This window comes from Chenopodium quinoa, unplaced genomic scaffold (genome assembly GCF_001683475.1).
Source record: "Chenopodium quinoa cultivar QQ74 unplaced genomic scaffold, ASM168347v1, whole genome shotgun sequence".
In the NCBI taxonomy this organism is placed as follows: domain Eukaryota; kingdom Viridiplantae; phylum Streptophyta; class Magnoliopsida; order Caryophyllales; family Amaranthaceae; genus Chenopodium; species Chenopodium quinoa.
In genome coordinates, this window is record NW_018745461.1 from 343,918 (window position 1) to 357,669 (window position 13,752).

General features: G+C 35.2%; 2 protein-coding genes and 1 non-coding gene across 4 annotated transcripts; 1 reads left to right on the plus strand and 2 right to left on the minus strand.

Annotated features, from left to right (window-relative positions):
* Positions 1-472: 472 nt before the first annotated feature.
* Positions 473-8,149, minus strand: LOC110714739 (DEAD-box ATP-dependent RNA helicase 10-like). Its single transcript, XM_021893280.1, has 13 exons — positions 7,747-8,149; positions 7,492-7,621; positions 7,324-7,393; positions 7,051-7,113; positions 6,337-6,411; positions 5,349-5,468; positions 3,261-3,302; positions 2,981-3,055; positions 2,576-2,722; positions 2,286-2,423; positions 1,714-1,825; positions 1,514-1,602; positions 473-1,177 (listed from the first exon to the last, which is right to left on the minus strand). Exons 1-13 carry the CDS (start codon positions 7,868-7,870, stop codon positions 1,058-1,060), a joined length of 1,305 nt encoding a protein of 434 aa, XP_021748972.1. The 5' UTR covers positions 7,871-8,149; the 3' UTR covers positions 473-1,057.
* TRNAT-AGU lies at positions 8,073-8,146 on the plus strand. Its single transcript has one exon. It is a non-coding gene; the product is annotated as a tRNA-Thr (tRNA).
* Positions 8,150-8,239: 90 nt separating the features above from the next.
* LOC110714738 (uncharacterized protein At1g04910-like) lies at positions 8,240-13,102 on the minus strand. 2 transcript variants are annotated; one of them, XM_021893279.1, is made up of 9 exons: positions 12,943-13,102; positions 12,698-12,849; positions 12,296-12,374; positions 12,115-12,185; positions 11,034-11,122; positions 10,651-10,774; positions 10,271-10,554; positions 9,934-10,063; positions 8,240-9,366 (listed from the first exon to the last, which is right to left on the minus strand). In XM_021893279.1, the coding sequence occupies exons 2-9, from the start codon at positions 12,845-12,847 to the stop codon at positions 8,755-8,757; spliced, it is 1,539 nt and encodes a 512-aa protein (XP_021748971.1). In that variant the 5' UTR covers positions 12,848-12,849; positions 12,943-13,102; the 3' UTR covers positions 8,240-8,754. The 2 variants fall into 2 exon arrangements, with proteins under 2 accessions (XP_021748971.1, XP_021748970.1); XM_021893278.1 differs by having other exon boundaries at positions 12,698-12,857; positions 12,943-13,099.
* Positions 13,103-13,752: the final 650 nt, after the last annotated feature.

A 13,752-nucleotide genomic window follows, 5' to 3' on the forward strand; every position in this document is an offset into this window, starting at 1 on the left:
ACCACTAAGCCTCGTTTTCAATCTACGTTACGTTTGTAACAAGTCTTTTCTTCAATTAGCTCATTCGTCGTCAAAAGGTGTATTGTGGTCATTTGGATAAAAGGTCGTTAATGTTTTTTTTCAACAACTTATGAGGTGGACACTTGTTGAACATTATAATAAAGTGACATGTGTTTTTAAACAAAGTTTGTCTATTCTTAAAAATTGGATATAAAAATATATACTATGTATATCAAAATGTTTCTTGTGGAGCATTAGAAGGCAACGGTGATGCCTACAATCGTTCACAACTTTTTAGATAATGACAACGATTGCAATCGGTTAGTGAAGTAAGAGCAGCTCCCAAAACTATGGGAACGAAACATTAACAATAATTGCACATTCCTCAAAACAAACTCTTAGAAGAGGTCAATAGCGAATGGAAGATAAAAGAGAAAAGTAGTAGAATTAGTATTTTGTTGTGGTACAAAAATTAAAAGATAAACTTGTATTTTCTCAAATTAGAATATGATGGCCCCCTCTTTACAAGTATAGTAGAAGTGTAGATATCCATCATTCAATAATTGGTAATTTTGTAATTTAACAATAAGAGAAATTAACAATGTTAATTTAACGAAGAACAACGATAATGGAGGATGTACAATTTGAAGAGCTTTAAAGAAGAGTTTAGAAACTTCAATGGAGAAATTAAAGCTCAAGCTAGGGCAACTCGGTGAAGGAGGACAACACCCTCATTCTTTGGGGTAAACCACGCCCTTTATTTCTCCCTTTTTCTTAGGGTTTTAGTTTAATTCAACAGCTTGGACCGCCAAAAATGGCGACAAACATGTCAAGGAAGATGAAAAAAATGAAGATGTCGGTGTTGTCACATGGAGGAAATGGTGGTATTAGTGAGGGATCGAAGGAGGAGGTCGAATGAAAAAAAAAAAAAACAAACAAAAAAAAGGAGGTTAAAGCAGCTTAAAAAGTACTGTACGAAATAAAAGAAACAAAATATTGTTTTTTAAATCCACCATTCAGCCACTAGATAAACGAAACTTGTTGCTGATGTAATAAATCAATAAGGGCGCGGCCTTTTGATTTTTTTCAACTTTTTGGAACTTTTCTTGGGCAGGTACTTAGTCTCCTCCAGATCATCATACTCTTTGCTCTTCTTCCCACCAGATTCCTTGTATTTCTGTAGATATATATATACCTTCATATTAATTAAAGCGCCGCTAAAGATAAAATTAATCACCAATAGCAAACTAGAGATGCTTAGAGCATCCATGTGCCAAAGTTACGATATGAAACTATGAAAGATATTGTCAAACAATTTTTCCTATTTTTATTTATTGTAAATTTCTATCTTCTCTAATTGCACACAATTTTTACCACTTTCTCGAAATGAAAGTTAAGTTCCCCATCTATCTACAATCCATAGAGGTTAAAAAGATTTAAGGTGAACGCCTAAACTCTCACTCAAAGATGGATGTGGATTTGTAAATAAGTCATGCAAGCAGAACAAACTTACTTTATCTGCAATCCTTCTCGCCACAGACACACGTTCATACAGAAGCAACATTTCTTCCTTTTCTACAGGATACGTTGGCAACTGTTTTCCTATAGCTCAGAATATAGATGAGAGGTTCAACCACATATCCAAAAGTCCATGATAAAAAAAAAATAAAATAAAAAATAAAAAAAATGCCACAGGCCTACGAAACAACTTACCTGTTTCTTGTTCTATTCTGTAATAATTTCCGATGCTGTATTCAGTTACAAGTGCGATAGCAAGTCCTGATTTCCCAGCACGTGCAGTTCGCCCTACCCAATGTATATAATCCTGAAACCCACAATGACATTAGTGACCAAATACTGTGAAATAGCATCCACATTCTCATGGTAAATAATAAACAAATGCTCATTTCCAAGGGCCAATTGTAAGAATGCCTATCACATAATTATGACCTAATGATATCAAAGAGGGATAATATCAAGTGTAACACAGAGTAACCATGTTAAAAATTCATTATTATAATTCATATAATACAAAAATCACTTCAATTTGAACCAAAAAATTGCAAACCTTTAGCAAATAAAAGTTGCCGGTGACTGCTGTACACAAACCTCTATCCAATACTAGTAAGCAGTCTATGTTTTGCACAATACACATTTAAATCTCCTATTCTCCTAGTGCATGAATTCCTAAATCCTATTGGAAAAGACAGAGGGGTAATGAATAGGACAGGAAAGAACAATGTTCTTAATTTTCTTGATTAATTTGCCAAAAGTGAAAAAATCACCTCTTGTTCTGCTGGGACATCATAAACTATGACCAAATCCACAGAGGAAATATCAAGACCTCTACCAGCTGCATTGGTGCAAACAAGGATATTGCAATCTCCAGCTTTAAACTTGTTCAAGGCTCCCAGTCTTTTTACCTACAACAAACACACAAAAAAACAGAATCGGGAAGTCAAACTCTTGTAAGTTGGCAATATATTACTATAAATCTAGCTATATTGTAGTAGGGCGCCAGTACTACACAAAGATAAGGAAAAAAAAAAATTAAACAAAACAAAGGTAAGAAAACCTGAGTCATATTGCCATTAAAGTGCATTGCTCTGAAACCAAGAAAACGGAGCATTAATGCTAAAATTTCAGTTTCAGCACAGGTACGAGTAAAAACCATTGATGTGTATTCGGGCATCTTCATTAAAAGATATACAAGAGCACAAGCCTGACAAGATAAAAATAAAAAATAAATAAAAATGTAATGTGAAGTTCATAAACATATCTCATGGCTTCTTCAATTTTTTGTAGGCCTCACGTACATTAGTCATTGCCATGTTTTATGCATGAATTATCCGATCAGTAATTATAAAAGTAGCAACTACTGTAAGGTAAATCAGCATTAAAAACAGCAGTCACATTGGAAACCTTTTGCCCACCTTTCATTACAAAACCAAAATAAGATAGTTCATTAAAGGAGACAAACCTTTTGCTTAGCAGGAATCAAAAGATATTGCTGCATTAATGATTCAACCGTAGAAGATACAGAAGATATCTCAATCTGGAAGGGGAAAAAATAAATCATGACATTTGGTCAAGATATAACTAAAAAGAAAACTGCTTTTCAAAGAAACTTAGATTTTCTTACCCTGTAAACCAGTAAAAAATTTATTGTACGTTTGATTATAACACCCGAACAGAAAAAAAAATGTACTACGTATTAATGTTCACAAAGATATTAGTGTCATTATAAATATAAATCTGACCTTTACATGATTCCTTATACAAGCTCTTTGGAGCTTCTTCACCTGCAGTTAAAAAGGTGGAAAACCTCTTATTTCAGACATTAAGATTATCGGAAATATCAATCTCTTTCAAAAACGCCATTCATGTAACCAGAATATAATGAATTTTATTGAACGTAAAGGAACAACTCACTTGGTACTCCAAAGTCCAAACAGGGTAATAGACTAAGAAAGTAGTAATGAATATGTGTAACTTTAGATTGGATGTCCAGTATTAATATCTACATTAAAGCATCCAATTTTTCCACCGACTCTCTTCACTCATCCGCAAAACTTTTGATGATAACAAGTAGTAGTAAAAAATAATAGAGAACAAATTATTATATGCAAATCCATAACCATGGACTTTGCATGAGATATTCTGTGTATACACACAATATCGATCCCCAGTACCTCAATGTATTGTTGACCATGTATTATAGGAGTACTATGGTAATAACTCAGTTTCTAAATGATCTTAACATTTACTATTTGCACAAATATTAAGAAATAAGATAAGTGGTTAAGTTAAATGTAATAAATACAAGTAGTGATCAAAATAAAAGAGAGAATGCATAATAAGGATTGTGGGTATAAGAAAAAATTGGACAAGGTATGAGAAGAAAAAGGGGTAGTTTCTAATTGATCTTAACATTTACTATTTGCACAAATATTAAAAAATAAGGAAAATGGTTAAGTTAAATGTAATAAATACAAGTAGTGATTAAAATAAAAGAGAGAATATGTAATAAGGATTGTGGGTATAAGAAAAAATTGGACAAGGTATGAGAGGAGAAAGGGGTAATAATTGTGGGGAAAGAGGGTAAAGTAGTAATTAGGATTTGAAAAAATGGAATAAAGTGAAAGTGTTAAGTAAGAAAGTGAGTGAAAAGGTGATAAATTTAGTGGTGTAAGAGGGTAAGGACAAAGTAGTAAAGGGGATAGCAAAAATGGAATACAGTGAAAGTGGTAAGAACTTTTACAAAAACAGACCAAAATATAAAGTGTGATCAACCAGAAACGGAGGTAGTATAATACAAGTCGTAATTCTCTCAACAAAAACAATACCTCTAGAGTACATTTTATATTCCCAAACAAAAATAAATAGCACCCAAAGTAACAAATTTATAACTATTAAACAAAAATAAACATTGGTTACTTGCAAGAGTTGCAACTCAGAATAGGTAAACAAAAACAAGTAAAGGTATAACAATGAGACACACATAGGAAAACAGCTCCAAAACCTAAACCGCCTTTGCCTTCCCCAAATAAAGCAAGGAGGAAAAAGAACATAAGGATTTTCCTTCCTCCAAGCCTAGCCACCTTTCCAGATATCCATTAGCAACACTAGCTAATCAACACTACTCAGCTTTTCTACCTAGTGTTTTTAAATTTAGAACTTTAAGGTTGACCAATTAAATAAAAAAGGAGAAAAGGAGCACCGTAGGATTTAAAATGTAAATTAAAGAAGTGTAAAAATTCCAAATCTACAATGGTTTGGTCACTTATCACTAGTGTTACAGTGACAAGGGAGAGAGAAACATGAAGTGCGCTAGGAGAAAACATTTTATTATTTGAAGGGCTGCAATGGTCATAAAAAGGAACTTACGACACATGTGAACATTTGGTATAAAGTTATAAATTGTGGGAATAGTAATGAATTTGTGTGTAAAATTTGTGAAGAAAAATTGTATTTCATTACCAATGGTAATGTGAAGTCACCTCTATACCCTCATTTTCTTCATAAATGTTCCTTACCATTTGCAAGGTGATATTGAGTGGTAATGGAAATTTATGAAGAAAATCACATGTATGGGATGGAGTTCCATTACCATGGTAGCGAACATGAGATTTATTCATTAACAACTAACCTTACCCACAAATTCAATTACCATTCCCATGATTTGAGACCGCCAAGTCGCCAACCCAACGTGTCATAGCATTTGCAAAGCATTGAACTCAAGAGAGTAAAAAGAGGAAAACTTACTTCCTATCAACAGACGACAGAAACAACTAAAACGAGAAAAAAAAAATTTGAAACACAATTTCATCCAAAAATGTCATAGTTACCTTTTTTGTCATCGTGGCAGAAAATAGGTAAGTCCTTCGCTCATGAGGGATCACTTTCAATATATCATCAATGGATTTCTCAAAGTCCATATCCAATAATCTATCTGCCTCATCTAATACCTGTACATAATAGGAATAACACAACAATTCAACCAAAAATTCTGAATGAATAAAGAAAATGAAGCCAAAAGAAAGGCAGCTATATTTTATAGTAGTTGCCCCATATAGTACATCCTTTTAAGCAACACAACAAAAAAAGCCAAAGCCCTATTCCCAGAAGAATAGAGTTGGCTGCATGAACCAAGAGATGGTCATCCTTCTAATCAATGTAGAGTTGTAGACCTTAAATATTAAGCTAAGAGAACAAACTATCGAACAGAGAGGTATAGTTCTAAAGCCACGGTAGACACCTCAAAATTCAAAAACCAAATTATAAGGTCTTTATATGTTATAAGCTTCTTAACGAAGTTCCACCTGTTTTCTTCTCTAATTAAAGTAATACTCAGAATATGTTATTGTATGTTATTGGAATAACAAAATTGCTGGCTTAAAATTGCTAAAGGCAACAGCCCTTGAAGGCTTGAACAATCTCAAATGTATGATCCTTGAAGGAGAAAGTTTCAAGTACAAATCAAATTTTTTGGGCATCTTTCTTGAGGAACCATCAACTACTGCTCTTTCTCAGAAGGTAGTAAGATATGTATATTACTTTCTGGTCAATAAAGAGAACAGTAGGTGTGCAGGACTCATACTGTTCAAACCCACCAATGAAATGAGTTAAATTGGAAAAAAAATATATATATATGGAACTTTATTTTGTCCGAGGCACCTGTTTACAACATGAGAATACATCAATACCCTCTTTGGGAAGTTACTTAGTTACAAGATGTAATACTAACAAATGCGAAAATAGAGCAATATTCTATACATGCAAAAGACAAAAGAGTAGCCACGAAATTAAACCAAAAGTATGAACACAGCAGCATACCAGATGCTTCAACGAACAAAATGAGAACCCCTTGGTATTGGTCAAATGATCCAGAAGACGTCCAGGAGTACCAACCTAGAAGAGAAAAGATCAGATGGCAAATAACATATCTGAAATCAAAACCAACTAAGCTTTCTCAGCCATGAGATGATACAACATAACCCCAAGATGGGCAAGATCCATCCTAATAAAGAATATGACTCGAGATTATGACACTTATTTATCTACACAGTCCATTTAAAGTAGAAGAAAAAAAAGAACCTACAACAATTACAGTGTTAATCTACACTTCTACAGCATTAGTCATTCTTGACCAATAGAGTGGAAGTCTCTTTGTTATGCAAATGTAGAAGACTAGAAGTTTTGTCTTCCATCTCCGAAAGGGAAGCCCTTAGTTACTGCTCATATCAACTTAAATATCCATTGGCCCATTAACTATGTAGGAACTCAGTTAACAAGCCTCTTATTAAAAGACACAGCCGAAGGCCCAAAACTGTTGAAGTTACTGAACATGGTTGTTCAAATTGAGGTTTACAGTCCTGTTTGTCTAGATCAAAAGCATAAAAGAGCTAATATATTAATCTATCACCCAGAACATTAGTATAGCATTTGCGATAACTATCAACATACAATCTATCTATTTAAATATGGATGAAACAGGAGAGCATAAAATATGAAGTAGAGACAAATAAGCAAATGTGAGTGACTGAATACTATGATGTGAGGCCGTCTTGCAAGGGCGAACTGCTGTTGATTCATGTCCACTCCACCAACAAGCTACAGAAGATTCAAGGTAGTCAGCATTCAGGTGACCATTATTGATGGATCTTGCATTTAAACACAATTCAAATAACCTTGTATTATTAGGATAGAATGTAGGAACCAAAATTGAAAAAAGATACATATGAAGAAGTCAAGACCCAGCACAATAGTAATTTATATTCAAGGATGTTAAATGCATAAAAAATGAAAGAAATTCAAACTCACAACTGCTGTCTTCAACCCAATACCAGCTCCCAAGGCTGAGAATACTTCACCGATTTGAATAGCAAGCTCCCTAATTAAATTCACACCAAAAATAATAAAAAGATTCAAAAAAATCCTTAAAAACAATTAACACGATTATCCATCAATTGAATGAAAAAATAAAATTACCGGGTAGGTGCAATGACGCAAGCGAAGAAGGGACGAGGGCGATCAGCATCGAGTAAAGCTTGAATAATAGGCAATGCAAATGCACCTGTTTTGCCAGTTCCAGTTTGTGCAACCCCTATTATATCTTTTCCTGATAATTTTTATTACAAATTTCATCAATTTATTAAATAAATTCACTCCAAAATCAAACAACAACATTATCGAAGACCTTAATTTTAAAAAAAAAAAAAAAGAAGTAAAATTAAAAGAGAAAACCTTCAAGAGCAGAAGGGATGGCTTGAGCTTGAATTTGGGTAGGAGTTTTCCATCCCAAATTCTCACAAGCTTCAACTAATAAATCACAAACTCCAATATCTTTGAACGATTTTTCGTGCTCCATTTTTATGCGGAAATTGAATCAGGGTTTTTAGGGTTTTAAGAGGAATTATTGGGAAACTTGATGCTGAAGCGGTTCATCTCTAACATACCTGCTCTATTTTTTTGGTGCTATTTATAGGTTCCCCCGTATTTTTTTTTTTGCAATTATTCTAATCGATTTTAATACTTAATATTTAATTAAATGCGTTATCAATCAATGTTCAGCTTTTATAGCTCAGTTGGTTAGAGCACCCGTTTAGTAAGCGGGAGGTCTTGAGTTCGACTCTCAATGAAAGCAAATTATTTTTTTTAATTTTTTGCTGAAACTTACAAAACAAAAAGCTTAATAAATCCACCCAAAGTATTACGGAGTACAATAATTAACTTATAATTGAAAAGAATAACAATACATTAATCTGAAAATGACATTGTTACAGTACTCAGAGTTTCATAGTTAATAACCGTCATTGTAAACCTTAGAAGAAGTAACCATGCCCACCTCTAGAAGAGGGATACGACTAATTCTCACAAACCCACATCTTCAACAAACAAAAGAGGCTGTGGCCGTTCTGTTGCCCCCCTAGGCCCCTAATCCCTATACAGAAGAATTGCACAATTCAGATTGACAATTTTGATTGCAAGTATTTGATCGGTTGATCCTTAACAATTACTTCCCTTTCCATTCATTCTTCCAGACATACTCATACTAACTGCTTCCATATTACGTAAGTATACTCTGCTCCGGAGAGCCTCACCACCTATATCCCACTTTTTTTTACACTAATGCAATGAAAAGTAAACACTTTCTAAGATAACCTATTCGTGTAGAAATGATCCTATTGAAGAACAATCGCCCAATATTCTCTGCTGAATTCAGGAAGTGATTTAAGACAAAACTTTCATCTCTCAGCGCTTTGAAACAGTCAAGTTTGATTCAGTTGCTGAGAAATCACTGAGGCCCTCACTCTGTAATCGACTATGCAATGTCTCCATATTGTTTTCTGGTGGGCATTTATTAGCAGGATTCTTGGCTGACATCTGACAGAAGCATTCAGGCCATGAATTTGTGTAGAATGATTCAGGGGATATCCGCTTATGTGGACCACCAAAACTTGTCTTCGCCATTACACTTCTCACAGCTTCTTCAAAACCAGCAGAGCGCCCCTTTTCTCGGTCAATGAAAATTGGGGCAAGAGCTTTCCTGTCTGGCCTGATTATTGTTCGAAAACCATAGTACAGGCGGTGGCCCAAAAGATTGTTTGCAAAGTTGCTTGGGCCATCATACGTGGGCATAAAAATATCTGCAAGGAGGCAAACCATGTAATCCACAGCCGACCCCAGCATACCCCGTGTGTTCTTTTTGAGCTGTCCTGATGTATCAACAGTGCTGTGGTTTTCAAGATGTGGGAAAAGAGACCTAAAAGGTTTCATGAAACGCTCACCACCATAAAGGTCACCAGCTGCAAGATAGATCCTGGTGGAGTTGTCAAAACCCATTGCACGAAGAACAAGACCTACCTGCAACAGAGTGACCACAATTACCATAAAAGATTAGAAAATCAACAGCAAACCTCCTTCAATGGGTATGATGGGATCGCAGTTAGCAAGAAATTTCACTAGAAACAGGCACCAAAAATAAATGCATCACAGTACAAGGACTGAACAGCTCTGAATGCAACGGAAGGCACTTGAGCATTTGCTTGTGTGTGTTTTGTGTTTGTGAGAGAAAGGTAAGCCATAAAACAAGAATAACAAGACTACTTACTCACAGGTTTAAGTCATTAGTCTATCTTTCAGCTAGGAACAGGGAAACAACAAATTAAGATACTGACAGAACAGTACTCTAGCATGGTAATCTCTTTAAACTTCTAGTCTCAACTAAGAAGTTCTATAATAAGGCCATAAATTGAAGTCTCTGGGATGCAAAAAAAAATGATGGTTTTTCTCAACATTAGGACATGAACAATGACCTCGGAGAACTTTGGCAAATTTAATTTCATTTTATCAATTCTACACAAACATTTATAAAACCAAAGGGGTAACAAAAGAAAACAATGACAATGAATGAATGGAGTCAAAATATACCTCTTCTGGAGTCAAAGGACATTTTCCAATTGCACGTCTCTCATCATATACAAGTTTCTTTGGGGCAAAATTCTTCTCCCGATATTCTTTCAATTCCTTCTGCTCCTTGGGGGAAAATATATCAAAGCACCTGGACAATATTGGCCAGCCATTTAAATAATGGTCATTTAGCAGTTAATCTTTTCTACATAATCATTAAAAAAAAAAAAAAGTAGGTATATTGACAGCCTCCGAGCCAATTAAGCTCTGTATGTAAATGAAGGAAAAGACCAGTAATCAGAAATCCTACCAATGTTATTCATCATATATAGTGATTCTCAACAAGCACATGACTTACCCAGCAAATGACAGCATATCCATCTCAAATCGAAGATGTATTGCCATGAAGCGACCTTGTGCACGTAGTCGATTCACTATTGCATGGCTCAGCTCCATTATATGACGCTTAAATCTGAGAGCATGATAATTTACCCTGCACCGTAACCTCTGATATTCAGCATTGTCGATTTCCTCAGCCAAACGATGAGAGAAGGGGGTAAGATAGATAGCACCATGTTCCTTCATCTTCTCCAAAGCAGTGGTTGTATACCAACTGATGGGCGCATCTCTTGGAGGGTTCATCTATATTTTAAAAAAAAAAAAATTGTGACGCGTGTATATTGTATAAGAGCAACTATTTTGATTTCACATAAGAAAGCAGTAAAAACTAAAAAGTACCTGAAATGTTTTCATCTTCTTGGTCTTTCCATTTTTGTGAATCTCTGGAACACTTTCAACAATTCGCACATCATATCTCAGAGTTCTGATAAAATGCTCCACATCATAGATACCTTGAAATCCACTGTATTACGGTTTCAAGAATTACATAAATGCAGTTCACACAACAAAACCCGGGAGAGAAGGGAAGAGGCGGAGGAAATAGGGCAAAGTGAAACAAAGAGTTAAAAATAAAATAAATAACCCTTGTCAACCCTTCGCTCTTACAGTTCTGTTGTCCAAACAATGAATGGCCTTTTTATCACACTCCCCTTTGTTATCTGTTCCCTTAATAAATCTATAACTTTTTTTAAGTTGCTTAAAGTTGACATGAAGATACATACCTGTCATCATGCCAAAAGGAATTGGCATCCAACTCAGGTAATACTAGTGTTGCATTCATGATTCTAGCAGCAAGAACAGCATTACAAATCTACAGAAGATAAGGCCAATTGTTAGGTAAAACAGAGTAACATCTTGCTGAAAACACAGGGGAATTCTGGGTAACATCACATAAAATAGATAGGTCATGGAGACAAACCCACACTTGTGCATTATTAAATAGACAATGGAAAGCAACACAGATCACAAAAATGCAAAAAATCACTTTTAAGAAGTATCTGAGCACAAAATTAATACAAGCAATTTAAACCTACAATATGCTGGCGGCTTTGACTAACCAACTTCAGAACAATGTAGATCCATTACCAAAGCCAGAAAATAAATAAAGGTAAAAGACCAGCAATAAATTAGATATTAATTCATTAGATATCCCACATGAATTTTTAAGAAATATCAATGACTCAATGTCTTCTTTGGCAATTCTGAGTTTATAAAGTGTTGAATAATCAAGTTAAAACCTAAATTTCTGAAGGGAAAACCATCTACAAGTTAGTGGAAGATACACAATAGTAATATACAAATAAATTTCTTTATACATACGTGCATTAATATTTTCAATTTATTCCTTAGTAGTAAAACTAGAATCTAATCTATTCAAGAAGTTGACTCTTAGGAGCCCTTGCTTCAAGATAAAAGCTAGACATCGTTCAAAAATTGTTTGGTGCAATGCGCTACCAATTCATTGCCTAGAGCCATTACCTAATTTAACAATTTGTATACTAACATCCAATTATCCAAATATTATGTAATTCTTTTTTAGCGTGAAGTATCCCTTTGATGTTTATTAGAAACCCACCTTAGCTTTGTTCAGGAAGTCCTATCACAAAACATCAAAGTAGTTTATTATGTTAACAAATGTACATGTGAATAATTAATTTTGCTAGGTATGTAATCAGCCAGCAACTAAAAGAATTTTTTAATGTTGAAGATATCATAGAACTCATAATTGCAAACGAAAACTATCCATTTCTTGAGAGGAAGCATGAAATTGAACGAAATAAAGTCAATGAAGAGGATACTTACTGCAGTTCTCTGCTGATTCAGACCACCATTGCAGCGAACACGCAGGTACCCATTTGTCTTAGATGGGGGAGCTACAGCATTGGAAATAGGGGTGAAGCAAATGAGTTAATGTAAAGGAGCACATTGAATCCGATATTAAACTAAATCTAGTCTCATTGTGTCACTAGCAGAAAAATCTTACGAGGCCAATCAGAACGAGGGGCAGAAGAAGGTCTCCAGCCATCAGAAGGCGCAGTTTGCCAAAGATCCTCCGTATTTATCTAGTAAAATAGAAATGCATCAGCACCAATTCAAAGTTTCATAAACCATTACCAAGCAAACAGTGATCAAAGATTTTAATTAACTTGGTTGCATGATGTAAAGAAGGGAAATTAAATCACATATCCATTCGCCAATCCACAAAATCATCACATTTATGCTAGATTATAACCACATTATAATTATTAGCTGAGCAATTAACATTTTGAACCAAAAATACAATCTCTTCAATTTCAAAAATGAATAATACGAAGTAGGTATCAATATCCAAATTGATGCAAAAATACGAAAATGTTGGAAGGAAATCAATTCACCTGAAACTGACCTCGGTTCTAGTGGTAGATCGGATAGTGGACCTTGAAGTGAAGAGAGAGAAAGTGCAAATGACGAGAACAATGGCGGCAATTATGAGCTTCCCAATCATCCCCTTCATTATTCCACTCCATTGCTTCAGCTGTCGTCTTCTCTGTCCCATTTCTGCTGCCCTAAAACAAAGATTTTGATCGAAAATTAGAATTGCAGAAACCCACCAATTTATGCAGTAGAACAAATTCGAGATCTACATCATACCTTCTCATGCTCTCAATTTGCGCAGAATTGAAAGAGCTAGGGTTTAAATTTGGGATACAAGTGATCCAGCGTTGGAGTTTGTGAGGAACTCAGGAAGTGTCAGTCTGGCGGTGAAATCGGATACTTGCTTTTCAACTTAATTGGAAACAAGGAGACTATTCAATTAGACAATTAGGGGTCGTTTGGATGGGGTTAATCATCAAAGGAAATGAGAATCAACTACCCTCATTCCCTTTATTGTTGTTTGTTAGCCCATTTTTCCCATTCCCTTTACCCCCTTCATGTCTCCAAATCCCTCTAACTTTATTCTCCACCCCCCTAGGTATTTCCATTCCATTCCCTACCCACCTTCACATCACCACCTTCACACCACCACATCACCACCGGAAAATCAGCCCAGACCACTGCCGCCCCTACCCCGACCACCGCCGACCCTCCCCTGAGCCTCACCACCCTCCCCTCCCCCGAAAAAACCACCCCTAACCCCGATTGACCCCGAAATCCGCCGATTAGTGGATGGTGCTAATCGCTCAAATGGTCTTCCAACACATTAGGGGCTGCATGAGAGTTACCTCGACATGTTTCATTTTCGCGTCTAAAAAAGTCTAAAATCAATCAAATTTGAAGGCTATAATCCACAATTTCTGCCCAAACTCGGTAAAAAAATTCAAAAATGAACTGAATGCGTGAGGTATCCCACAAGATCATATAAGTTGGTTTGGAACAAAAAAAAATCATATTCATAGGTATACAAAGGCTCGAGAATGAGTATTTTTCACTTATGTGGCGAAGACCAAAAAAGCCAAAATC

Coding starts and splice junctions, on each gene's coding strand:
- LOC110714739 (XM_021893280.1), bottom strand. CDS start 7,870: ATGGAGCACGAAAAATCGTTCAAAGATATTGGAGTTTGTGATTTATTA. Junction 2,424..2,575: donor TTAATGGCAATATGACTCAG/GTTTTCTTACCT, acceptor TGTTTGTTGTAG/GTAAAAAGACTGGGAGCCTT. Junction 1,178..1,513: donor CGAGAAGGATTGCAGATAAA/GTAAGTTTGTTC, acceptor ATATATCTACAG/AAATACAAGGAATCTGGTGG.
- LOC110714738 (XM_021893278.1), bottom strand. Junction 12,186..12,295: donor CCCTCGTTCTGATTGGCCTC/GTAAGATTTTTC, acceptor CCAATGCTGTAG/CTCCCCCATCTAAGACAAAT. Junction 9,367..9,933: donor GTCCTTTGACTCCAGAAGAG/GTATATTTTGAC, acceptor ACTCTGTTGCAG/GTAGGTCTTGTTCTTCGTGC.